This window comes from Podarcis melisellensis (genome assembly GCF_964234715.1).
Source record: "Podarcis melisellensis genome assembly, chromosome: 12".
NCBI lineage: Eukaryota > Metazoa > Chordata > Lepidosauria > Squamata > Lacertidae > Podarcis > Podarcis melisellensis.
In genome coordinates this window covers 14690839-14718657 of record NC_138544.1, presented here as the reverse complement: position 1 = coordinate 14718657, position 27819 = coordinate 14690839, and the positions used below count along the sequence as shown (strand labels likewise).

The 27819-nt window shown below is 47.1% G+C and overlaps 2 protein-coding genes across 7 annotated transcripts in view; one reads left to right on the top strand and one right to left on the bottom strand.

Moving 5' to 3' along the window:
- Window positions 1-27819, top strand: part of LOC309353598 (prostatic acid phosphatase-like) — a 220537-nt gene that overhangs the window by 75515 nt on the left and 117203 nt on the right. Inside the window, exon 1 of one of the 2 annotated variants that reach the window (XM_081883025.1) lies at window positions 27312-27528. The exons of the other annotated variant lie outside the window; for it this stretch is intronic. Coding sequence (XP_081739151.1) covers window positions 27526-27528 — 3 coding nt within the window. The 5' untranslated portion in view covers window positions 27312-27525. Of the gene's footprint in view, window positions 1-27311; window positions 27529-27819 lie in introns of those variants that run through there. 2 annotated transcript variants of the gene reach the window in all.
- Window positions 1-27819, bottom strand: part of CPNE4 (copine 4) — a 271371-nt gene that overhangs the window by 207493 nt on the left and 36059 nt on the right. Inside the window, exon 1 of one of the 5 annotated variants that reach the window (XM_081882990.1) lies at window positions 17373-17470. The exons of the other annotated variants lie outside the window; for them this stretch is intronic. The gene's annotated coding sequence lies outside the window, so the exon portion shown is untranslated. Of the gene's footprint in view, window positions 1-17372; window positions 17471-27819 lie in introns of those variants that run through there. 5 annotated transcript variants of the gene reach the window in all.

The following is a 27819-nucleotide window of genomic DNA, read 5'->3' as shown; positions in this document are numbered from 1 at the left end:
ATTCAAGCGATTTTGAATTATGGTGCTGGAGGAGACTCTTGAGAGTCCATGGACTGCAAGAAGATCAAACCTATCCATTCTTAAGGAAATCAGCCCTGAGTGCTCACTGGAAGGACAGATCCTGAAGCTGAGGCTCCAATACTTTGGCCACCTCATGAGAAGGGAAGACTCCCTGGGAAAGACCCTGATGTTGGGAAAGATGGAGGGCACAAGGAGAAGGGGACAAGAGAAGGCCAAAATGGTTGGACCGTGTTCTCGAAGCTACCAGCATGAGTTTGACCAAACTGCGGGAGGCAGTGGAAGACAGAAGTGCCTGGCATGCTCTGGTCCATGGGGTCACGAAGAGTCAGACATGACTAAACGACTAAACAACAACATTCAAGGGAACTTCTGGAGAGAAATGTGTGGAAACACAAGCACAGGGGGGACACACAATGCTCACCCATTAGGGCAGGGAAACTGGTGCCCTCCAGAGCTTGGACTACAACCTCTCATACAAAACTCAAAAACACCCACAGGGCTCCCAATGTCTCATACGGAGCTCAAAACCACCCACAGGGCTGCAGAATCACCATCCCTGCTATGAGGGGAATAGTTGTAACAAATCTTGGGGTAAGGGCTTTAGGTTCTCATGGGCACAACACATTTCCTACTCCTGTTGAAAGGCTAAAACAGCAGTGAGGAACCTGTGCCCTCCATATTTTTGTGGGACTCCAACTCCTATCAACCCCTGCCAGCATGGCAAAGGGAAAGGAAGATGGGAGTTGTAGTCCAATTACATCTGAAGGGCCCCCAGGCCCCCACCCCCAAACTAAAGTGCCAATCCTACCTTAACATATTTGCTAGGGGGCAAGCCCCATTGAGCACAGTAGGGTTTACTTCTGAGTAAACATGCATAGGACAGGTCAATGAATGTCGGGAGGAGGTGCCATTCCCCAGGAAGGAGCAATTATTTTGAAGGCTAGGACGGGTTTTGAGCTCCCAACCCCAAGTCCCTTGTCTCATGAGGTTCCGTAACTATGTTTCTGGGGTATATTTTATTTAGAAAGATTTAGAGACTGCTTATATTACAAAACTCCCGAAGCAGTGTGCACCCTACAGCATCCTAAAACCCACAAAACTGTTAAAAAAAAACAAGCATGCACGAAATAGTTCCCAATAAAACACAGATAAAATCAGGAAAACGATACGTGCAGCAGATTCCGCCTTTTCTTGCTAAATATCAATTCGCCAACAGAGCAACACAAACTGGTTTGTAAAACTAAATTTAAACATCAGCTTGTGACTCAGAACATGATGCTGCCATCTGGCAAAAGCGTTGAAAGTCCCACAGCAAGAGCAGATGTATCATTCATGTTTTCTAAACCAGGGTCCCTTGGCCTCTTCCATAGTTGCTTCCCATATTATGTGGAAGCGCCAATCGTGTGGGCTTGTCCTGATCCCCTTGATCTGTCCCGTAAGCCTTATACCGAGTGAGAACATCATCAGCCTAGCTCAGAATTGTCTACATTGATTGGCCGTGGTTCTCCAGGATTTCGGATAGAAGTCTCTCCTAGCCCTTCCTGGAGATGAACCTGGGGTCTTCTGTGTGCAAAGCAGATACTCTGCCACTGAGCTATGTCCCACTGCACCTGTCGATAGTGGCAAAGGAAATTAACAAAAAAGAACACCCATCATTCTGCCCAGACACCGAGGTCCAGCTTTGAGGGTCTTCTGGCGGTTCCCTCACTGCGAGAAGCAAAGTTACAGGGAACCAGGCAGAGGACCTTCTCGGTAGTGGCACCTGCCCTGTGGAACACCCTCCGACCAGATGTCAAAGGAAAAAACAACTACCAGACTTTTAGGAGGCAACTGAAGGCAGCCCTGTTTAGGGAAGCTTTTAATATCTGAAGGACTATTGTATTTTAATATTTAGTTGGAAGCCGCCCAGAGTTGTTGTTGTTGTTGTTGTTGCTGCTGCTGTTGCTGTTGTTGCTGCTGCTGCTATCTTCATGGTGCTATCCAGAAGGAGATTACATTCTGAAGCCCTTGCTTTAGACTCCTTGCTGGACTCAAACTCCCATCAGTCCCAGCCAGAATGGCCAATGGACAGGAATGGCAGGGGCTGTAGTCCCCACAATATCTGAAGGATCAGAGGTTTCCCGTCCCTGCCTGCCTTGGACCTTATCTTCAACCTGCTCTGTTTCCCCAAACCTGAACTATTGACCCTTGTACTGCTGAGGCCACCATGCAGAACATAGCACCATGGAAGCCATCTGCAATATTCTGTTTTAGAAGCCTGATCTAGATTGATGTGTGACTGTTGATTTTACTATCCCCTTCAGTTAATTAAAATAAAAGCACCTGTCATGCGATAGAAGTCTTTTCCAGCTGACAAGTCTTTCATTTATTCTTATGAACCTGGGGATCAGTGTTATCCCAGGCAGGGGGAAGTGCAAGCTGGGTTTTTCCACTCGTAAATCACCCTGCTTTGGAATACATAGAATCTAGCTGTTTCACAGGCTGGCTAAGAGACAGAAGACATAGCCATGACATGCAGAGGGATGCAGAATTATACCCAAGGCAGAAAACCATCCCAATCCTCTCATCAATTTGGCAATAACATGCTGAACAAACAACTGCCCTGAGCTTCTGCCAGTGCATCCTTGCTTGTGTGGGACTCAAAGCCACAATTTGAATTAAAGAAGACGATCAAGAGCAAGAAATATTGGAACGATGGGACTATGATTACCTGTCATGGAGACTAGATAAATCACTTTAGAGTTGCTCTCATGGCTTTTGCCTTCACCTGATCCCCGCAGCTGAATTAGACCTACAACATTCAACTGTTGCCTGATATTGCATTTCTCCTTACACATATTGAAACAGTCAATTTGAATACAATAGTGTACGTGGCCTCGAGGGGTGTATGGGGTAGTTCCTCTGGTGGAGAACATGTCATGCTCCTTCTGGAGTAGTTTGTCCACCTTTGGTCCCCACCCTGCACTCACCTCTCACCTGTGGCTCCTAGAAGCGACAGCAGACACACCTTGGGAACGGCTTAGACTGGCTTCTTCTCCTTTGGCGATCACTCGTAGCCGAGTAAGATTGTCTTCCATAAACACGGTTTTAACAATGAGTCACTAAGTGACTGTGGAGGCCAATTCTGGATCCACATGTCCTTCCACAGTGAGGACATTGGTTTCCGGGCAGAAGCTGATCATGGTGTCAATTTTGCCAAGCGTGCCTTCCTCCTAGCACATTTCTCCCTTGCATCCTGAGTTTGAGTGTCTTCATGACACCTTTGGTAAAGGCTGTTCTCCAACTGGAGCTCTCGCAGGCCAGTGTGATGAGGGTAGCCAAAGGCTCTCCTTCTGTGAGTTAGGGACTTTGCCTGCATGCAGAGACAGGCTCCAGAGGGTTGAGCAGATGGGGTCCAATGGTCAAGAAGGCAGTTTCTGCATGTGCTGTAGAGGGAAGCGAGGGGCAGATGGGGCTTGGCAACCTGGGAAGATAGTCCATCTAGGAGAAGGTAAACTCTATCCTAAACCTCTGCTGCCTTGCGGGATATCTTTGGGAGAAGAAAAGGCTGAGGAGTAAACCCTACACAAATCCGGGTTGGAGTCCCTAAGGCGGTTGAATGGTGCCTTGTATACCTACTTATTGTAGCTCCTGAAGTCAAGCTGATGCCAAACATATTCCTCTGATTTCCTTTAGACCACATCAGAGAGGCTGAGAGGGGAGTTGTCATCTGGGCAGCCCAGGACCTCCATACACACTGCCCAGGCTTGCGCCCTTGGGTGTAATTAACTTTGCCTCCTTTAATTCCCACCATCATTCCTCCATTTTGGGTAAAAATACATTCTTCCATCCATGTCCATATTAAAATCTCTCCACTGTGCTCACATACTGGAATAAAAGTCCATTTTCCCCTTATTATACTGTACAGTGATACCTCGGGTTAAGAACTTCATTCGTTCCGGAGGTCCATACTTAACCTGAAACTATTCTTAACCCGAAGCACCACTTTAGCTAATGGGGCCTCCCGCTGCCGCTGTACCGCCAGAGCACGATTTCTGTTCTCATCCTGAAGCAAAGTTCTTAACCCGAGGTACTATTTCTGGGTTAGTGGAGTCTGTAACCTGAAGCGTATGTAACCCAAGGTACCACTGTATATCCTTTAATTTATGCCCAGTTCCATATGCTCAAATTCCATTTCCTGTTGTTGTCCATTTCCTGTTTTTACGACAGTGAACCTGGGACGTTTTTCATTTAAAGCAAATTCTCTATCACTGATCTATGACCTTTTACGGAGTCGAAAAGACTAATGAGATCAAAAGAAACCAAAGGCCATCCAGTCCTTTGCAGTGAAAGGCAGGGCCACTCGCTTTTCAACTTTCTGCACTGACACAACTGAGATCAACCAATGCAATCCAGGCAGTTAAAAGCACAGAATCATGCAAACAGTGCAGGCAAGTGTCTCTAGAGGGAAAAGCTAAAGACGTAAAATGAAGTGGACTTTTATTTCCCTGCACCTTAGTTTATCATTCTTACCACATGCAACCCTTTAACAACCTAAAGCCCTAAACGGCCTCAGCCCAGTATATATGAAGGAGCGTCTCCACCCCCATCGTTCTGCCCGGACGCTGAGGTCCAGCGCCGAGGGCCTTCTGGCGGTTCCCTCATTGCGAGAAGCAAAGCTACAGGGAACCAGGCAGAGGGCCTTCTCGGTAGTGGCGCCCACCCTGTGGAACGCCCTCCCACCAGATGTCAAAGCGATAAATAACTACCTGACATTCAGAAGACATCTTAAGGCAGCCCTGTTCAGGGAAGTTTTTAATCTGTGATATTTTAGTGTATTTTTGGTTTCTATGGAAGCCGCCCAGAGTGGCTGGGGAAACCCAGCCAGATGGGCGGGGTACAAATAATAAATTATTATTATTATAACAACCTCGTGAGGCAGTTCCAATATTATTTTCATTTTATAGACTGCAACCTGAAACCTGATTTAATATAAAATTGACAAGGTGGTGTAATTCTGCATTGAAGGCAAGGTAATTCATAGGCAAGGGAGATCTGAGGTCAGCGTTCAACCCTTTCCCCAGAAGATCACACCAAGCCAGTCACAGAGAGTGAATACCCCTGTGGGAGCTCTATAAAGTGAAGATATCAAGAAGGATTATCATTGCAGCACAGACGTTTTTCTACACAGAGCCTGCTGTAACTTTTGTAGCAGGTTTTCTCCTGCTGAGCATTTGACCCAGAATCCAAAGGCCCCAAAGGAACTCCAGAGGTGTCGAATTCCATAGTTTAACTATTCGCTGTCTGTTGTCTGTCCCAAATCTTCCCATGTTCAGCTTCATTGAAAGTCCCTGAGTTTTGGGCCAAGGGATGGAAAGATCATGAGGCTCCAAAAATAACAGATCGGCAAATCAAATTACAGAAATTGGTGGAGACGGCTCAACTAACTAGTAAACTTCAGAGGAAACTCAAAGCAAAAATTTGTGGAAAAATGGGATGGTTATAGAAGATATGTTCAAAAATACAATAATAGTTTTGACTCCATGCTAGCATTTGAGTGATAAAGGAACTAAAAGGAGGTGGACAACAATTAAGGATTTATTATGTTTTCAGAATGTATTAGAAACATTATATAGAAAGGTTTATTGTTTTGTGTACATTCAAATGTAAGATAAAATATATGCAGAGGGACTTGACAGGAAGTCAAAGTTGAAGAAAAGATTTTGGAAGATAAAAGGGGGAAAATCTTTACTTTCATTATTATCATTTTGTGTGCGGGTGTGGGTGTGTGGGTGTCTGCACATATGTGTGTTGTATTCAATGTTTGGGAGGAAATAAGACGGTAAATAACAAATAACAAACTAAATATCGATGTATGTAATTTTTATTTCTTAATTATATTTAGTGGTAGTATGGCTGTATTGTTTTTTTGTAACATAAAATCATTCAATAAAAATTATTTTAAAAAGAAAGGAAAGAAAGTCTCTGAGTTTTGGAACGACTTCACTTTCTTCTCAATGTGCATTTCTCTCTCCTCCCCCTTTTATAAAAAACCTTTCTAAACTAGCCTTCAAGGAACCATTCTGGCAATGACAGCCAAGGTGGTTCCTTGGGGAGGACCAGGATATCCCCTCCCCTGTTGTAGTGATCCTGTTCAGTTTGCTGTAACTGTAAATAATAAATGCAGTGGCCGAGTTCAATTCAGTGCTTGTGTCCGCCTGTTCCTTCCACGTGCAAAAGGAACACTTGCAACAAATGAACAATGGCTGTGCATTCTTTTGCTGCCTATTGTTGTGCTAAGGTGGCAGATTAATCCCTGCTGGGGTGATCATTTTATTGAATTTAGGGGACAGGGGAGGGAAGATGAGCTTGGGTTGCTAGGCAACTGTAGGATGCCTTCTCCAAACCATGCATCTCCTGTAGAACTTGGCTGGAGAAGGTTTCCTGGCATTAGCTAGCGACTGCTATACGGTATTGAGAAATAAAATACATGCTCAGGTAGCAGAACAAGTTAAAGGATCTTCACCATCAGGGTATTCATGGGAAACATAGTTTGTTAAGAAGACGGCATGTAAAAGTGCACTTTTACCCCAGTCTATACAGAGAACATAGGGTGGTGCTGTGGGTTAAACCACAGAGCCTAGGACTTGCCAATCAGAAGGTTGGTGGTTCAAATCTGCGCCGGGGTGAGCTCCCGTTGCTCGGTCCCTGCTCCTGCCAACCTAGCAGTTCGAAAGCACGTCAAAGTGCCAGTAGATAAATAGGTACCGCTCCGGCGGGAAGGTAAACGGCGTTTCCGTGCGCTGCTCTGGTTCGCCAGAAGCGGCTTAGTCATGCTGGCCACATGACCCGGAAGCTGTACGCTGGCTCCCTCGGCCAATAAAGCGAGATGAGCGCCACAACCCCAGAGTTGGCCACGACTGGACCTAATGGTCAGGGGTCCCTTTACCTTTATACAGAGAACATGGAAGCAGTTGCAGCATTTCTCAAGAGGTATGGTGATAGCCTGCCCATTGCAGTATTAAGCTATATAAGGAAGTGTGTTATTTCAGCCACCTTATTGCTTGTGTTTACTCCCATTTCCCACTCCTCTTACTGCTTGGGCCACGTCATTCTGCCTGCGGCGCTGCTAGCCTGTCCCATTTGTCAAATAGCACCTGATTATGCCAGCTCCGTGCTATTGCCTTGAAGGAAAGGAGTTGTATAGCTAGTTTAACAGTCATGATCTACTGCTTTTGCTCTTCCAGAGTGCCTGAGCTGGAGAAATAAAAGCATATTTTATGAGGAATAATGGCTTGCTTTGAAACACCCAGGCACATTCTGCTAACTTTCCACACACAACGGGGGTTATTTCTCTTCCCTCCACAGGGCCGGAGCCCACATCATGAAAGAGGTTGCTGACAGAGGAACCCTTGTTATTCTAAGCTTATTATCGGAAACCTCAAGGACATATCCAGACAACTAAGATTTAAGAGCATAGATTTCTTCCTTCAAGGCATCTAGTTCCTAGTGATGGGGAAGTCTGTAAATTTCAGTGTCTCTCGTATTATTATTATTATTATTATTATTATTATTATTATATCTTAAATTCAGTTTGCCACATTCCTTTGGCCATTTGGAATATATTGTTTTACATATATTGGGGAAAAGTGGACTTTTGAGAGGAACTGCCTTTTCCTTTGTGCCACATTGGAAGAAAATGACATGCCATTTTTCCCCTCCAAAGATACTAAAAACCATTAAAAAATAAATAAAAAGTTATATCATAATCCTACAGATATAAATGTCCCCAAGGGAATCTCCTCTTTCTGATAATATCATTTACATGGTTTTAAAAAGAAGGACATTCTGTTTAAGGTGGATGCATCTATGGGCAATAGGAACTTCAACTTTGCCCTGCTGTAAAATGTCACATACTTCAGTTTTGTGCATGGATGACTTCATGCATAAGTGTGAATGGCATAACTCCCTGGGGTCTATGTCGTTAACTAAGCTTTATCAAGACTTGCATTAAAATTAAATAGGTGACAAATTTGCTACATCAGAAGGGTTCACTTTCAGTTGCTGAATGCAGAAAGAACATCCTGCCCTATTTTCTTCTTTCATTATTTTTTTTAAAAAAAACATTTTGATTTCTTTTCATAGAGCAGCTGGGAGAAAGTTCAGGAGGTCATCGTAATACTTCTAATTATACCTGTAAAGGAATTAAAGGAACCATGACCAAATGCATGCATGTTGTTTGGCTATATTTTCCACAGCCAAGCCAAGTGACATCTGTTTGTTTGGCCAAGGAAAGAATCCTAGAATTTGCTCCCTGGTCCACCTAGTCTTCTGGCAATGGAGCAAATCTCTCCACCTCTTAGCCCCGAGGACACACCACTAGACTCTGAGGGTTGGTCTATAGACCCTTGAGGACTCAAGAACATGCTGAGAGAGAAAAAATATAGATGTGGAAACCCCATTATCTTAAAAGACCTAATGACTGCAGAAGAAGGCACTGGCTTTATAACTGCCCGGAAGGTTGCATTTGTGGGCAGGCAACTTGGATGTTTGATATCAGCTTCAGGAGCGCTATCCATGGTCCTGAACCCTCACCCTGCTCCCTTTTCAAACTGCTGAATTTCCTTGTCTTGTCATCCTGATAAACTAGGATCTGCTGGCCTTCCTTTGCCTGAACCATCATCTCTCCCCTGTGATGGGCATCCCCATGGATCCTGACAATGGTCACAATCTGCAAGTGGGTGACTTCCCTGCCATGGCTTTATCTAGCCACAGTAGGACAACGTGTAGGCATAATGTGTGGGCTCTATGTACCTGGATTGTGTATACAAAGCTGAGTTGACTGCTGACTCTTCCCTTTCTGACTTGATTGTCTCAATTTCATCTCGCTTCTGCTCTTCACCTGAGTCTACCTTTCACATGATATCGACGTTATTCCCTTTTACCAGCGGTGTACTTCTGATGTTTTTGGGTGGTGCTCTTCTAATGCTATTGGGATGCGGGTGCTGCTGTGGGTTAAGCCACAGAGCCTAGGGCTTGCTGATCAAGTTGGTGGTTCGAATCCCCATGATGGGGTCAGCTCCCGTTGCTTGGTCCCTGCTCCTGCCAACCTAGCAGTTCGAAAGCACGTCAAAGTGCAAGTAGATAAATAGGTACCACTCCGGTGGGAAGGTAAACAGCGTTTCCGTGTGGTGCTCTGGTTCGCTAGAAGCAAGTTAGTCATGCTGGCCACGTGACCCAGAAAAAAACTATCTGTGGACAAACAGTAAAGTGAGATGAGTGCCGCAACCCCAGAGTCAGCCACGACTGGACCTAATGGTCCCTTTACCTTTACCTTCTAATGCTTCTTGGACTATAGGTCCGATCATCCATGACCACTGGGCAGGACCGATGGGCACAGGAGTCCAACAACATCTGCAGGGCATCATGTTGATTTGCCCTTACCTTTGACCGGGAAGGTAAACAGCGTTCTGTCTGCTGCTCTGGTGCCGGTTTGCCAGAGCAGCTTCATCACGCTGGCCACGTGACCCGGAAGTGTCTGCGGACAACCCTAGAGTCTGTCAAGACTGGCCTGTACGGGCAGGGGTACCTTTACCTTTTACCTTTGACCAATCATTCTGAAGGAATTGGAGTGCATAAGCAGACCAAAGAAGAAGTGTCAGCCTCATTCTGGGGCATATTATTTTACATCCACATGTTGGGAGCTGCCTTTCTAGAAATGAAAAAAATGAAATCATTTTTTTTTAAAGGATGTGTCATTAAGAAAAGGATGGGGGGATATATCCTACAGGAAGTCCTTGCTGTTGCACTCTTAGTCACCTATATCTAAAGCTGCTGAGCTGGTATTTCTGCCAAGCTGCTGACAACAGCACCTGTGCGAAACAGGGAAGACTTAAAGGGTACTGTGATATTCTCCATCATAATCATCACCATTTTTTTTTAAAAAATGAGGAATCTCTGTCTCTCTATTCCATGCCTGTTTTAGCTTTTCCAGAGTTCAGAGCGCGTTGCCAGGGGCTGTCCTGATTCTTCATATTAGGCAGATTACATGCAATGAAGGCATTTAATCATTTGCCTGAAAACACCCTTAAAAAGAACCACCTCCATTAGCTAAAACTTTCTCTCAGCATGAAACACTGAGATGTCTGTGTCTAGTCCTCAAAATAGCAGCTGTACAGCTCAGTGCAAATAGCATCTTTAAAAGAAATCAGAACTGCTTTATTTACTTTTGATCTTTTCCTGCTCACTTCAGGTCAGCCCTCTTTCTTTCTGCACTCCTTACTCTTCCCCCTTCATATTTTGTCTTCTTATGTTAACTCGTTTTTTCTCCCATTTAATTTTCTCACCTGCCAACCACATTGTGTAGTATCTCCCAACCCAACCCTCAAATAATAATAATAATAATAATAATAGTAATAATAATTTTATTTATACCCTGCCCATTTGGCTGGGTTTCCTCAGCCACTCTAGGCAGCTTCCAGCAAAATATTAAAATACAATAATTCATCAAATCTTAAAAGCTTCCCTAAACATGTTAAGATAACAGTCCACTCCTGTCTCCTACTTGCATTAACAGCAACAAAACCTACAATCTGGAGAGGAGCTCAAGGCTGAGCTTGTACTGAAGAACCAACTACCTCACTGTTCTTTATTTTATTATTAGTTAAAAGTCCAAGTTGTACACAGCCAAGGTAATTAAATTCCTCACCAGAGAAAGCTGAAAGTGCATACCTGGAAGTAGCCAAACAGTCTTGAAAAGATCAGGAACTGGATATAATCACCCACCCCACATCCACTAACTCTGGAAACAGCCGAACGTTCATTGTCATTTCACTATTAAATGACTAGATACTTAAGGCAAGGCAAGGAAAACCAGTGAGTCTCAGGGTGCTGAATCCTGCACACCATGGCAATTCCTGTGCTCAAGAAATATTATCACAGAACAACATACAGTGGTACCTCGGGTTAAGAACTTAATGTGTTCTTAACCTGGAACTGTTCTTAACCTGAGGTACCACTTTAGCTAACGGTGCCTCCCGCTGCCGCCGCGCTGCCGGAGCACGATTTCTGTTCTTATCCTGGAGCAAAGTTCTAAACCCAAGGTACTATTTCTGGGTTAGCGGAGTCTGTAACCTGAAGCGTCTGTAACCTGAAGCATCTGTAACCCAAGATACCACTGTATACAGTCCTCTTACTGTACCAGTGCTGAGGGAAAACTCATTCACAGCAGAACAAATCTGCTCCTCAAAATTCCTCTCAGTGTTCTTTCTGAATATTTGAATGTCTGCCAAATATATGACAGCTGTATTTAGCACCCTTTGATATTTCTCTATCCAACAGGGTTTGAGATTTGACATTTAGCACTTGATGGCTGACACACAGTCATTTATCCCAGGATTCTGAGACAGTTTACACAGGGCAGTGGTGAGCCTCACTTGGCCCACTGTGAACTGGATATGCACCTCCTAGATGCATCACACTGATTGTTCCCCTGTACATTGCACCTCGCAGGGAAAAGTCAGTCATGTTGGGCAAAGCAGTCTGCCAGGGCAGTAGCCTGTCCAACATTATTCATTTGATAAACTCCCTCAAACCCAAGACAGTTTGAAAATCAATGGTCAGAGCCAGCCCTAGACATTTAGCTGCCTGAGGCAACGGACAAGATTGTTGAATCAAACTGTTCCTGGTTTGAATTGCAAAATGGGAAGATTCACCACACTCTGAACATTTGTCAATAAGTCACTTCTCCTCTAGTGTGGTTTCACTTTGGAAAGAATATTCACCTGGCGCAATGTGTGAGACCAGACAAAAGTCTGTTGAAAGCATCCCTTTGCTGGTCAAACATTGTGTAGACCAAACGTGGGTAAATTGAGCCCCTCCTGACTTCATTGGGCCTGTACTCCCATCATCCCCTCCAGTATGCCCAAAGTTGAGGAATGATGGGAGTTGTAACAAGCTGCCCCAGTTGGAGCAATGTAGGCGTGAGGTGATTTTGGTGGGGTAGCAGCAACACTATGAGACTATGCCACTTGCAAGAGATATTTAGTTGCTGTTGCTTAAACCTGTGCTGCAACACCATGCGATCAACCTGCAAAGAGGCTAAGTGCATCATTATTTCTAAGCTATCATGCTACCAACAGTCTGCTGCTACACATCTTAAGCAAGCTGCTTGAAAGGCAGCAAGAATTCCCCAGAGAGGGTTTTTCCACTAAATATTATATGTATCATATACACAGAGGGAATGTAGGAAGGTTTCAAGAAAAATCTTCCATACCAAACATTTCATTCTCAGGAGAGATCTGTTCTGCAAATCCATTTACACTGCAATTAGCTGTTCCTACACAGATGCACTGTGCAGCCTTCCTAGAGGGCTGGTGTGCAACTGTTTATAAGCGACAACTTTAACATTAGTATTAAATCTTCCAAGCAAACAAATAAAAGTCATTTTTAATTTATTACGGAAGATGATGGTTATTAATATATATTTAATTTATATACCACACTTCATCCAAAAATCACAGGGCAGTTCACAACACAGAAATACAAAATGAGCACAAAATGCACAACAAAACATAAATAAATCCAATAACATGCTTAAAAACACATTTCAAAGGCCATAGAATGTTAATCAGCCAAATGATACTCATACTCATAATACTAATTTATTTGTACCCCGTCCATCTGACTGGGTTGTCCCAGCCTCTCTGAGAGGCTTCTGGCATAAACAGAAACAGAATAAAACTTCAAACATTAAAAACTTCCAATACAGGGCTTCCTTCAGATGTCTTCTAAAGATTGTATTTCCTTGACATCTGGTGGGAGGGTGTTCCACAGGATGGGCACCACTACCAAGAAGGCCCTCTGCCTGGTTCCCTCACTTCTCACAATGAGGGAACTGCTAGAAGGCCCTCGGCGCTGGACCTCAGTGTTCGGGCTGAACGATGGGGGTGGAGGTGCTCTTTCAGGTATACAGGACTGAGGACATTTAGGGCTTTAAAGGTCAACACCAACACTTTGAATTGTGCTTGGAAATGTACAGAGAACTTTTTTCACCTGGCACCTAAATGAAGGCACCAGGTAAGCCTCCCTGGAGAGAAAATTCCACAGACGGGGAGCCAGAAAAGGCCTGTTCCCATGTTGCCACCCTCTGGACTTCTCATGGGGAAGTCACACAAAGGATCTCAGATGATGATCGAAGGCTCCCCAGCTCTCCCCATCCCTTTGCATCTATTGCCCAAGGCTGCCACCTCACTGCACCTAGCAATTGGGCTGGCCCTGATTAGCCAGCTGCAAATTCACACCCCTCAAATACCCACCAGCACCAGAAGCACCATTTTCAATCATCTGCGCAGATAATTCCCAGTTTGCAAAATCCATCACAAGGTGCAGTAGCTCAAAACCTATTGTTGAAGTTCCAGGTGACAGAGCATTGAGCAACCCCTGCTGTTATGATGTGACAGGTGACGATTCTTTGTCATGTGATTTCTGCGCTCTGCAGCACCATTAAAAAAGCAGCAGGAGCCCTTTAGCCAAAGTAGCCACTGTAGTGATAATGACAGCGGTTCTGGGAAGCTCTTGCAGCTTCAGCAAGCTTTGCAAATGTTAGCAGATTGATCAGTGTGACATTTCCGGAAGATAGGCAGGAGTTGTGCATACCCTTGGTGTGTACCCTTGAAATACACTCAGAAACATCAGAAAGCCAACACCTATGAAATGTGCCACAGCATATTTGACCAGCCTTTTCATATAAGTAATTGGCATTATTTCATTCTTCCTGCTATCCCCCAGCCTCCCCCACCTCTGTGCTCCAATTCAGAGGGCAGGAGGCATATATAAGTTTTGTAGAAATACAGTGGTGCCCCGCAAGACGAATGCCTCGCAAGACGGAAAACTCGCTAGACGAAAGGGTTTTCTGTTTTATGAGCTGCTTCGCAAGACGAATTTCCCTATGGGCTTGCTTCGCAAGACGAAAACGTCTTGCAAGTTTGTTTCCTTTTTCTTAACATTGTTAATACAGTTGCGACTTGACTTCGAGGAGCAACTCATAGAACGCAGTGTACATAGTAGCCTTTTTTGAGGTTTTTAAAGACTTTGGTGATTTTTGAAGCTTTTCCAAAACTTCTTTTGCAGCCATTTGGTAAGTTAAGCTTTTAAAACTTTTTTGGGGGGGTTTGGGTTGGGGGGTTTGGAATTCAAGGACTTGGTGTTGGGGAGGGGTTTGCAAGAATCTGGAAGCTTGTGTGTTTTTTTCTGCATTTTTATGATTTTCTGTGACCATTGGGGCACTCTGCTGTTTTTTTTAAAAAAATCTGGATTTGAATTTCTGTGTGCTGGGCGGCTGGGGAACAGTTGGGGAGGGGTTTGCAAGAATCTGGAAGCTTGTGTTTTTTTCTGCATTTTTATGATTTTCTGTGACCATTGGGACACTCTGCTGTTTTTTTAAAAAAATTCTGGGTTTGAATTTTGAAATGCTCTTTACAGTATGTGTGACTTTAAAGAGCACTTAATAAACTCTTGTTGTACCAAATTTGGCTTTGTTTGGACTTTTTTTGACCATAGGAACGCATTAATTGATTTTCAATGCATTCCTATGGGATTTCATGCTTCGCAAGACGAAAAATTTGCTAGACGAAAAAAATCGTGGAACGAATTAATTTCATCTTGCGAGGCACCACTGTACAATTAGATAACAGTTACCTAACTGCTTTGAAAATACTTTAATGTTTCCAGCTCTCTTTGGCATTCCTGTAACCCATGTCCTAGTGGAATGTCTAGTAGAAGAAGAGCTACTTATTAAAACCATCGGGGGAAGCATGAAGGCGAGCCCCAGAGCTAAACTGTGCACGGTCTACCATAAGTATAGCGTTGATGAAAAAGTTGCCCTTTCAAATAAATACTGTACTCAGCATCTCCCCATTCCTTCTCATTTTTCCACCCACCTTAAAGTATGGTTACCAGATTTTTTTTCAATGAATCCGGGGAAATTTATTTATTTATTTATTTATTTATTTATTTATTTATTTATTTATTTATTTATTTGAAGCTGAGTAGCCACAGGGAGTCAGTAGTGGGGATGGTGAAGCAAAAGACCCTGAGCCCAAGCACACATGCATATTGTATAAAAGTACAAAGCCCTTCTTTCGCACCCTGTGAAACATAAATGTACAGAGTTTTTTTAAAAAACTGGGCAACAGTGCGCCGCCTGCCCATGACTCCTGAGCCTTCCCTGATCTCCTTCCCCCTTTGTTTTGACAGATCAGGGGAGGCTCGGGAGTCAAGGGCAGGCGGCCGTTGTCCAGGAGGGGCCAGCCTGGTAGTGCAGTTGGCTCTGGCTGGCTTCAGGAGCTCCTCGCTGGCGTGGCACAGGAAAAATGGCGGGCGCCATGGCAGCGAGCAGCTCCTGAAGCCAGCCAGAGCCAACTGCACTACCAGGCTGGCTCTGGGCTGCTGAGCCTGCCGCTGCCACGTTTCCCGGGGACAGATTTGCAAATCTGGGGACTGTCACCAGGGACGTCTGGTAACCCTACCTTAAAGTCAAACAATAATATTTTCACTCATTCTCTAGCACCTGCTGATATCGCAGCCTGATTTTAAAAAATGCATAAAATTAACACTGAAAAACATTTGCAATAACTGAACTTTGTAAACATTTTGAGACCTGGACACTCTTCCTGTTATATACCTGCTGGGGTTGACAAGGCATCTGACCCTCACCTGAATCTCATAGCTCTCCTGACGAGTGCTTAGCGGTCCAAGTTGTCCTGCCCTCACATGAAGTATTGGGTTTGCAATTTTGGGAGAGGAGAGACTGCGGCACTGGGGAGAGGGAAGGCTGGTGCGGCCCCCTAGATTTAGAGGCCCAAGTAGCCCTGCCCTCACATGAAGTCTTGGGTTTGCAATTTTGGAAGAGGGGAGACTGCCCACTGGGGAGTGGGAGCGCTGGTGAGGCCCCCTCGATTTAGAGGCCCTAGGCTTCAGCCTACTTGGCCTATATATAAATCCAGCACTGGCTGGTAGTTTGCCCCACAAGCGACCTAGCCGCCACTACCTGCTGCCTTCAGACCAGCCTGAAGGGTAGTCCCCCACAGAGTACATAGCAGTAACATATTGAGGTTCCAATGCATGGGCAACTGTGGTCAAGGTTGCGCAATGCAAGCTCCATTAGTATGGGAATTAATAGGATTATGTGTCATACGTGGGGAGGAAAAACTTAAACACGTTGCAGGATTCCCCCCAAAATAGACCAGAGGCAATATTTCAGACAGCAGAGCTTTACTGCTACTGAAGGCAAATGAGCATAATGGTCACAAATCCTATACATTCAGAATTGGCACTGTCCATAAGAAAATCCAGTTGCAGCAGACTTAACAATCTTACAATTACCGGTACTTATAATAAGACTAAGCCTTTACACTAAGCATACTATGTACAGAACACCAGAACAAAAGAGAGACAGAAAGAGAGAGAGAGAGAGAGAGAGAGAGAGAGAGAGAGAGAGAGAGAGAGACCTAGGCTCCTTCTGGACTGATTATTATAGTCAGCATGACCTTGACAGAAAGATAACAGAACCAGTTTAAACCAGCTGTACTCAGCTTCTCAGAAGATATAACCAGTGCTTTTTTTCTGGGGGTACGCATACCCCTAAACATTTTGTGAAACTTTGCACTTTTGTCCATTTACTGTATTTATTTTTCCCGATTTGAACTATAAAATGGTGATTTTCTTGAGTCAAAATGAGAGTACCCCTAAACAGTTTTTTAAGAAAAAAAGTACTGGATATAACCCAAACAAGAACCTTCTTTCACACAGAGAAGAAACCTTCCAGTAGCTTCCTGAATCCTTCTGTATTAATCAGAATAGGAAAGATCTCTACACAACAGATTCACCTTTTGCACTAAGAAATGCAAACTGACATTATGAAACTCCTGATCAAGCCTTTTTCCTGCAATCCTACAAATCATTTATGTGTGCAGCAGATATTCCTTTTGTTTCAGAGGAGCTTCTGCCTGAGCAGCAGCGCCCAGCTGTCGTTTGCCACCTTGCCACTTGACCTGAAGCTAAAAAATCAATGTGCTTCAAGTGGGTGTAACTAACTGACTGAAAGATTGCAGCTCTGCTCTCTACATCAAATGGCAGAAACTGACAAAACGAGCAAACTTCTAAATGAGACAGATTGAAAGAGCCGAAAGAGGCAATGCAGTTGGTTAAGAACAGAACTCAAACCTCCAAAAAGTGACAGAGAACAGGTCACACTCCACATTTGCCCAATTTGTTACATTTCAGTAAATTCACCAGAATTTCTAGTCTGCCTGATATCCGAGCCAGTAACATAAAAATCAAGGTATGACCAAATCTATTGACAGAATACTTACTTTATATTCTGTTGGAAGCCACTCAGCAGTGGTACCAAAAATATACTGTTGCTGTTGTTGTTGTTGTTGTTGTTTAGTCGTTTAGTCGTGTCCGACTCTTCATGACCCCATGGACCAGAGCATGCCAGGCACTCCTGTCTTCCACTGCCTCCCACAGTTTGGTCAGACTCATGTTGGTAGCTTCGAGAACACTGTCCAACCATCACGTCCTCTGTCGTCCCCTTCTCCTTGTGCCCTCCATCTTTCCCAGCAACAGGGTCTTTTCCAGGGAGTCTTCTCTTCTCATGAGGTGGCCAAAGTATTGGAGCCTCAGCTTCAGGATCTGTCCTTCCAGTGAGCACTCAGGGCTGATTTCCTTCAGAATGGATTGGTTTGATCTTCTTGCAGTCCATGGACTCTCAAGAGTCTCCTCCAGCATCATAATTCAAAAGCATCAATTCTTCGGCGATCAGCCTTCTCTACAGTCCAGCTCTCACTTCCATACATCACTATTGGGAAAACCATAGCTTTAACTATACGGACCTTTGTTGGCAAGGTGATGTCTCTGCTTTTTAAGATGCTGTCTAGGTTTGTCATCGCAATGAACAACAATAATACTTGGTATTGTTATATGGCATGTGTCAGGGCCACCCGAGGTGCCAGCTCACGAGACACCAAAGTCCAGTCCAGCTTATATACAGAAGCTTTTATTGAAGAACATTGTTAGCTTTACATCCGAGGTCCGTGGCCCTACGACTGTTAGGCTTAGACCGCTGAAGTCCCCTCTGAATCAGTCCCGCCTCTACACCAGTTTAAGAGGCTTGTGCTGGACCACCTCTTCCTCTCCTTCCTTTTCCGCAGGGTCTTTCTGCCCCCCTGGGTTCCCTCCCTCCGGGACTCCCCAGAGGCTGAATCCTCTGACGCCTGTTCCCCCCTCCTTCGCGCTTTGGGACCAGGCTCCTCCCCCGGGCTCTCCTCACTTCCGCGCGCCTCCACATTTGAACTTGGCGCGCGTACGTTGCTTCTGACCTTCCTTTCGACAGTTACACTGCTCCCAGTACTACTCTCCGCCCCTTCTGGCAGGACGTCTTGCTCCGATCTCCTTCCCCTCTCTGCTTCCTGCTCTGCTCCGTCTGACACACTGGTAACTCCACCCCCTTCACTCCGTTCCGGCGGAGAAGCCGGTCCCAATCTCCAACTCCCACTGGGGGTTCCCCCTTCGCTCCCCTGCTCCTGACTGCTTCCCCCTCTGGCTCCCCTTGGCCTGACCAGGGGGGCTCCCTTTTGGGAATCCTCCGATTCACTGGAAGGACTCATGGACAACCTCGGGTCATTGTCATCCTCTTCCTCGTCGCCCTGGGATCCTTCCCCCTCACTCTCAGTCTCCTCCCTCATCTGCGCCTCTCTCCCTGAACCCCTGACATCCATCCCCCCCTCGAAGCCCCCCCTTCCCCCCTCCCGCCCGTCGGGTGCAGGTTGTGGGAGCTGCGGCTCTTCGGAGGTAGATGCAGGATACAGGTCGTCTACTTCAATGTCCTCTGCTAACAGCTCGGTGTATGTGTGTTCGAATTCGGGTTCTTCACCCAAAGTGTTCTCAGTTTCCTCTTCCATTGCTACTTCGTCTGGTGCTGCCTGCCAAGGCCCCGGCAGCCATCTCTTGCGCCAGTCCTCCTCTGGTTGCTTATCCCACCAATAAGAGGGTTCCGTGTCCACCCCCGAGCACGATCCCCTAGGCGGGCTTGATTCTGGCGTTCCTTCCTCGGCGGAAGAAAAGCCCCGGAAAGTGCTGTCTGAAAATGTGGGCGTAAAGAGCCAGTCATCAAAGTACTCGGCTGGCATGGGTCTATGTGGGAAAAGGGCATGGAACTCGTCTTTTAGAAGAGGTTCGTCTAAAGCATAGTCCGGCACCCAACTATTGGCACTGGCTGGGGTACCCTCTCTGGCGAGAAAGTATTCTACTCCCTCTGCCCCCCATCTCGAGTCCAGGATCTCCGTGACCTCGTTGAGTGGTTCGGCCCTAGGTGACCCCTCCCTCTTGGGTGACTCTCTGCGTGGGTCTGGTACTGTTTCTGACTCCTGAAACCTGTGCGGGGCCTTGTAGGGAGTGAGCACCGACCTATGAGAGACCGGGTGCACTCTGGAGCCTTCGGGGAGGGCCAGTCGAAAAGCTACAGGGTTGATCCTAGCCTCAACCTGGTATGGCCCTAGCTGCCTGTGTCCTAGCTTCTTCTTAGCCAACGACTTGGCTGGCATCGCTTGGGCTGCTAACCATACCCAGTCCCCCACCTGGATGTCCTCTCCCACCCTTCTGTGTTTGTCCGCCTGCACCTTATATGCTTGTTTGGCTAGTTCCAAATGTCTCCGCAGCTCCTCGTGCACCTCTTGCAGTTCTGCTGCGAACTGGTCGGCGTCTTGTGGCACCCCCTCTCCCGTTGCTACGAACCCCGGGAATGTTCTGGGATGACGGCCATTGTTCGCGAAGAACGGCATCACCCCCGTCGACGCGTGCTTCATGTTGTTGTAGGCAAACTCAGCCATCGGCAGGTAGTCCACCCAAGCTGCGGGTCGCTGATTGGCGTAACATCTCAGGTACTGCTGCATGATCGCGTTGACCCTCTCTGCTTGGCCGTTGGTCTGTGGATGTCTCGCCGACGCTAGGTTGATCTTGACGTGCAGGATACCTAGAAGCTTCTGCCAAAAATTGGAAACAAACTGGCGCCCCCTGTTGGACAGGATGGACTGCGGCAGCCCATGCACTCTGAACACGTGGTCGATGAAGAGTTTGGCGGTCTGTTCCGCCGTCGCCACCTTCGCGCAAGGAATGAAGTGCGCCATCTTGGTGAACAGGTCCACAACCACCAGTACCGCCGTCTTGCCTCTGGAGCTGGGCAGATCAGTAACAAAGTCCAGTGCTACCCTCTCCCACGGTTGCTGTGGCGTCTCCAGCGGTTCCAGTAACCCCGCTGGCTTCTGGTGTACTGGCTTGGACCTCTGACAGGTGTCACACCTGGCGACGTAATCCGCTACCTCTCCCCGCATCTGGGGCCACCAAAAGTCCCTGGCCACCAGTTCCATTGTCTTCTCCTTGCCGAAGTGGCCCGCACTGGGGGCGTCGTGCAACTGCTGCAGAACCCTTGCGCGGAGCTCGTCGCCTGGTACGTAGAGGGCACCTTTGCGAGTTAACAGCCCGTCACGTAACTGGAACTCATCGTCTCTCTGTGAACCCCTGCGCAGCTCCTCCATCTTGGATTGTGCAAACTGATCCATCTGCAACGCGCGTCGCACCGCGTCCAGGTCGACTGCGATGGCAGCGCACGCCCACGCCTGCGGTGCGAAAATGTGCTTGGCTGCTACTGGTGCTGCTTCCTCGAGATATTGCGGTTTCCTGGAGAGCACATCGGCTATAACGTTGGAATCCCCCGGGATGTATTCTATCCTGAAGTCGAAATCCGCGAAGAATTCCGCCCAGCGCATGTGTCTTTGGCTCTGGAGCTTCGCCGTGCGCCAATACTCTAAGTTCTTGTGGTCCGTGCGGACCTGCACTGTGTGCTTGGCTCCTATGAGGAAGTGTCGCCACGCTTTGAAAGCTGCGTGAATGGCCAACAGCTCCCTGTCCCATATAGTGTAGTTTTGCTCCGCCTTGCTGAGCTTCCGGGAGTAAAAGGCACCGGGTCTCCAATTCCCTTGCGGATCTTCTTGCAGGAGGACGGCTCCAACCGCTCTGTCTGACGCGTCGGTTTCTACTCGCATGGGCCTGCCGGGATTCACGTGCAGCAGCTGCTCCTCGGAGGCGAAGAGGCTTTTAAGCTTCCGAAAAGAGCGCTCCGCCTGTTCCGTCCAAGCGAACTTCTTCTTCTTGGAACTGAGAGTGTCCGTGATTGCTGCCGTTTCCTTTGCAAAACCTCTGATGAATTTGCGGTAGAAATTGGCGAACCCGACGAATCTCTGGACTTCCTTCCGATTGCGTGGGCTCTTCCAGTCCAACACCGCGCGGACCTTGACGCTGTCCATGGCCAGCCCCTTGTCGGACAGCTTGTAGCCGAGGAAATCCACCTCCGTCACATCAAACTGGCATTTCTCTAACTTGGCGTAGAGCCTGTGTTCCCGTAGTCTCTGCAGGACCTCCTTTACATCTCTCTCATGAGCTTCCGGCGATTCCGAGAAGATCAGGATGTCGTCGAGGAAGCACACACACTTCTTGTAGAGGAGTCCCGCCAGCACGTGATGCATAAAGGCTTGGAAGACGTGAGATCCATTTTGGAGACCAAACGGCATAACTCTGTATTCATACGTGCCCAGAGGCGTGAACATGGCCGTCTTCCACTCATCGCCCTCCCGGATACGTATGAGGTTGTACGCTCCACGCAGATCCAACTTGGTGAAGATCTTCCCCTTCCGCACGGTCGCTAGGAGGTCGTCAATCTTGGGCATGGGAAAGGCCTTGGGCTTGGTCATAGAGTTGATGGCCCGGTAGTCCACAATGAGCCTTTTCTGGGGCGTGTCTTTCTTCTTCACAAAAAACACAGGACTGCCCCCCACTGCTTTAGATTCCCGGATGAATCCGCGTTTCAAATTATGCTCTATGAAGTCTCTGAGTTCTTGCATCTCGTCCTCAGACATGGAATACAGCTTTGCAGTCGGCAGCTGCGCCCCCGGCAACAGGTCGATCGCACAGTCGTAAGGCCTGTGGGGCGGCAACTGGTCAGCTTCCTTCTCGCAGAAAACCTCCAAGAATCCTTCGTACTTGCGAGGTACTGCCTGCACCATGCCGAGTTGCAGCTGCTATTCAGCCCCCTCCTCCTGGCTGGACTGGATGCAATGTTGAGCACAGTACGATGAGCAAAAGGTGATCTGCTGTTGGTACCACGCTACAGCAGGACTGTGTCTCTCCAGCCAACTCATGCCTAATACTATAGGCGTGTCTGACAGGTGGGTGACATTGAAGCTAATGACTTCTCGATGATCTCCAATGCGCATCACCATGGGAGGCGTCTGTTGCACAACTTGCCCTCCTAGCAATTTCCTGCCATCAACCGTGACTACGTTCAGGGGCGTTGTCGCGGGCAGAAGCGCTATGCGATGCTGCTTGACGAATTGCACCCCCACAAAGTCCGCGTTGCTGCCAGAGTCAATTGTGATGGGGACTTCCAGGGTGGTTCCATTCGGCAACTGGAGTGTTGCAGTGAGCTGCACCGCTGGCTTGGGTGGTAAAGGGTCTGTGTGTTGCAAAAGCGCTGGGGACTGCTCTACAGACTCGCCTGGCTGAGCCCCAGCATCTCTGCTTCCAGCCAGGCACTGTCGTTTCCCTGAGGTTGCTCTTCGTGCAGCACTTCTGCTGCCACTGTTGCTAAAGCTGCAGTGTGCTTCTGGAGCCTCTGGGGGCACTCTTTCGCCATGTGCTGAGCACTGTCACAGATGTAACATTTCCTGTTCCCTCTAGGAGGCTTCGCCTTTACTGCACCGGATGTTGGGGCTCTGGCTGCTGTCTGAGCCCTAGCGCCACCAATCTCCATCGGTTCCTCCCCCTGCCTCACCAGAGGCGAGGGATGTGCCTGGCCGAACTCCCTGGGGATAAAAGGAGGTGCCCTTGCTGGTGCACGCACCTGGCGTCCTTCTTCACTGTGCCAAGGACGTTCTTCGTGTCTCACCCCAATCGCAAGAGCCCTCTGCACCACGTCCTCCAGGGTCTGAGGTCTATCACCCCTGGCTAATTCATCTTTTATGGGGCCGCTGAGACCCTCCCAGAACAAATCTCTCACTGGTTTGCAGTCCTTTTCCCAGCCTAATACAGTCAGCAACGCAAAAAATCGGGAATGATACTGACGCACAGTGGTTTTGCCTTGCCGGAGTCCGTGCATTTCCCTGCGCGCAAGATCAAGATCCACGGTTGACTGGAAACAAGCGTCCATCGCTTTAATAAATTCATCAGAATCGCGGCGGGCAGGGCCATCTTCGCGCCACAAATTACGCAGCCACGCTCTAGCGTCCCCATGCAAATGAGACACAATAAATCCCACTTTCTCCTCTTCATCTTTAAAGTCATTACGAAGCAAATGCAGTGCATATAAGACGTCTGCTCTGAAACTTGGGTAGTGCTTCAGGTTCCCATCGAAGTGGGTGACTAAACTGCCCCCCCGCCTTCCAAGTCCAATTCCCTCCGATCTGGACCCTGGGAACCCCTCTCTGCATGCACGCTCCCACCTGATTTGCAGGTCCTGGCAGCGCTTTTCCGCTTCGTCACTCTTCTTCTGAGATGCAACGACCGCAGCGGTGAGTTCGGTAACTGTGTTTCTCAGTGCTGTCAGTTGTTCCTCCGCACTCATGGCTGCCACCCTTCGTGAGCTTTGCAAAAAAAAAATTTTGCGTTCTTGGAGAGGGGACTTACTGTCAGGGCCACCCGAGGTGCCAGCTCACGAGACACCAAAGTCCAGTCCAGCTTATATACAGAAGCTTTTATTGAAGAACATTGTTAGCTTTACATCCGAGGTCTGTGGCCCTACGTCTGTTAGGCTTAGACCGCTGAAGTCCCCTTTGAATCAGTCCCGCCTCTACACCAGTTTAAGAGGCTTGTGCTGGACCACCTCTTCCTCTCCTTCCTTTTCCGCAGGGTCTTTCTGCCCCCCTGGGTTCCCTCCCTCCGGGACTCCCCAGAGGCTGAATCCTCTGATGCCTGTTCCCCCCTCCTTCGCGCTTTGGGACCAGGCTCCTCCCCCGGGCTCTCCTCACTTCCGCGCGCCTCCACATTTGAACTTGGCGCGCGTACGTTGCTTCTGACCTTCCTTTCGACAGTTACACTGCTCCCAGTACTACTCTCCGCCCCTTCCGGCAGGACGTCTTGCTCCGATCTCCTTCCCCTCTCTGCTTCCTGCTCTGCTCCGTCTGACACACTGGTAACTCCACCCCCTTCACTCCGTTCCGGCGGAGAAGCCGGTCCCGATCTCCAACTCCCACTGGGGGTTCCCCCTTCGCTCCCCTGCTCCTGACTGCTTCCCCCTCTGGCTCCCCTTGGCCTGACCAGGGGGGCTCCCTTTTGGGAATCCTCCGATTCACTGGAAGGACTCATGGACAACCTCGGGTCATTGTCATCCTCTTCCTCGTCGCCCTGGGATCCTTCCCCCTCGCTCTCTGTCTCCTCCCTCATCTGCGCCTCTCTCCCTGAACCCCTGACAGCATGTATGAAAACCCCTGAATATATCTGCCTAAAATCACAGGCTTACTCAGTTTTGGAAGGGCTCCAATGCTTGCATATGTATGCTTCTACAAAGAGCGGGCGGAACTGTTATCATTTTTAGGTTCCCTGGTATAGTGAAAGGGTTGGGGGAGAACAGAGTTTGGTTTTTATCTATTCTAATTCAGTCCCAAATAACAAGCTGAGATGGAGAGATATGAGTGGCTCTGAAACAGATCAGGCTGCTTCCCAAATTTTATGGTTGGTACCCACCCCTACAACTATTTAGTATTTGACAGCTTATTTCATATTCGACATCCAGCTAATTTCTATTTTTCTTTTTAAAAAATGACAGGCCCCCTAATCTAGAAAGTGCGGGGAGTTAGAAACAAAATGTCACATTCATAATGCAAATTGCACTTACAAACCTGTCATTAAGAATTTGAATGGTAAAATGGAATTTGGGCAAATGTCAAGAAGCTGCAAATATTTATTTCACATCTGGGCAGTGCGCTGGCAGAGAGAGAAGATTTCTGCAGCCTTTCTCTGAATAATAAAAGCATTCAGTATGTGCAGATTTCAGGGAGAGCAATCCTACGGAAGTCAGGGAGGGAGGGAGTCTGCGCCAGAGGAATGAGCTACCACCTAAGCCTTACAGGGCACCCACCAGGCAGCACAGGTGATGGAGCTGTTTCTCCCCACCCCACCCCACCCCACTTCCATTTTGTAGTTAAAAGGTAAAGGGACCCCTGACCATTAGGTCCAGTCATGGCCGACTCTGGGGTTGCGGCACTCATCTCGCTTTATTGGCCGAGGGAGCCGGCGTACAGCTTCCGGGTCATGTGGCCAGCATGACTAAGCCGCTTCTGGCGAACCAGAGCAGCGCACGGAAACGCCGTTTACCTTTCCGCTGGTAACACTTACTATTATTATTTATTAGACTTGTTAACGGCTTGTTCCCTGACGGTTTCCAAGAAACAAGAATTTTAAAAACAATAATATAAATACATTGCACCATTTAAAACAAAACAACCCCTATAACAGCCTGAGGAAGCTTCGGCAGCTCACTAGTAAGAAAACATCACCATTCATAGGTGGATTCTAGACAAATAAAAAACAAATCTTTTGAAAAATATATTGAATTTGCCACAAGCTCACCATCGCCATCTAGTGCCACATTTGTATAATGCACTTAAAACACTTAAAACACTTAAAACTTAAAACGTTATACTTTGGTACCTGAAGTTACAAACGCCTCAGGTTACAAATGCTTCAGGTTACAAACTCTGCTAACTTGGAAGAGTTACCTCGAGTTGAGAACTTTGCCCCAGGATGAGAACGGATATCATGTGCCAGGGGCGCAGTGGCAACAAGAGGCCCCATTAACAAAAGCACGCCTCTAGTTAAGAACAGTTTCAGGTTAAGAACGGACCTCCGGAACAAATTAAGTTTGTAACTAGAGGTACCACTGTATTTGCAGCTGTATAGCTAAGTCCATAATGTTATGTAATTTAATACACTTCAGTTAAACCCATATAATATTATGCAATTCAGTACAGTTCCATTTAACCCGTAGAATATGTAATTTAATATTATGCTGTTCCATCTACATAACTTACCCTTTTAAATCCATCTAACAGGGCAAAAGATATATATTTCTCACCTATGACAAGCAAATGTGACTTTATGACGACCCGCTTGCTTTTTCTCTCTCTGCCAGCTGTACAGCATTAGGAATTATGACCATCACAGCAGCCAGCAGGTGAGAGAAAGTACACAATAAGATGACATGATGCAACACCCACCCACACAAAATATTTCACCAGGAGGAGGCAAACTAAATAAGATCAGCGCCGTTTCCCACCTTGCTCTGGTTAAACAAAATCAGTGGCAAAGGCCCAATTACTTTCAACATGAGTTGGACAAGCTCCTTGCTATGCCTGGTTTTGTTATGAGATTGGAAAAGACACAGCAATAAATTGTTCCTATACGATTGCCGTGGCAGAGTGCCAGCGAGGGACTATAATTTGTGAATCAGTTGTTCATGAGCTGGCTGGAGGTGTATGGAATAGGCGTGGTACGCAAACACAAAGGCGGTGTTGCGATTCACCTTATCAATCATCGGATATAAAGTAAGAAAGCAACACACATTTATGCAGAGCACGCCTGTGCCTTGGGTCCTTTGCAAGGAGTTTCCCCACCTTTGCGCTGCACGCCTAATGACGGCACACAATCGAATTCTCTGCAAACTACCAGGGAACAAAATCCCCGAAACATTCCATTACACTGTAGCCCGTAATAATAACGTCTCTGAAATTACAGCAGGGCTTGCCAGCTGCAAAAAACAAAACAAAACAAAATGCCATACATGGTTGGAATTGGAGTGCTCTGTGGAAGCATTAAAGCAGGAACTTTGCGGCTTTGAGGGTGCGACTGGGGCTCCTTTTTCCATCAATGCCAGCCAATAGTCCGGGATGATGGGAGTTGAAGTCCAGCAATACCTCAAAAGGCCACAGGTTCCCTATCCATATATTAATGCATTTTGAAAAGCTTGATGAAATGTCAACCTAGATGGAAAAGCTCTACCTGTCTTGAGCCCCCTCTGCTTGTTGTGATCTGTGGAACTCTGGTTCTGCACTATAGCCAGGAATGGGGCTTAATTTGAGTTGGAATACACCAAAGCTTAGGGGTGCAGGTGGAGCTGTGGGTTAAACTACTGAGCCTAGGACTTGCTGATCAGAAGGTTGGCGGTTTGAATCCCTGCGACGGGGTGAGTTCCCGTTGCTCGGTCCCTGCTCCTGCCAACCTAGCAGTTTGAAAGCACATCAAAGTGCAAGTAGATAAATAGGTACCACTCCGGTGGGAAGGTAAACGGCATTTCCGTGTGCTGCTCTGGTTCTCCAGAAGCGGCTTAGTCATGCTGGCCACATGACCCGGAAGCTGGCTCCCTTGGCCAATAAAGCGAGATGAGCGCCGCAACCCCAGAGTCGGCCACAACTGGACCTAATGGTCAGGGGTCCCTTTACCTTTACCTTTTACACCAAAGCTTAGCTTCAGAACCTATCCTACTATTCAAGGTCCAGAGACGGTTCCTCAAATCACAACAAATGGGTTCAGAGATCAGCCGGATGACATTGCATCTTTTTCTTTCTTTCTATTCTTTCTTTTTACTGTTGATCCTCCAGAAAAGGTGTTCTTAACGCTGTACACCACCCTGGGATCTTTTGACAAAGCGTGGTATATAAATTGAATTAATAATAATAATAATTTCTTTCCCCCCCACACACAAATCTGGATTTA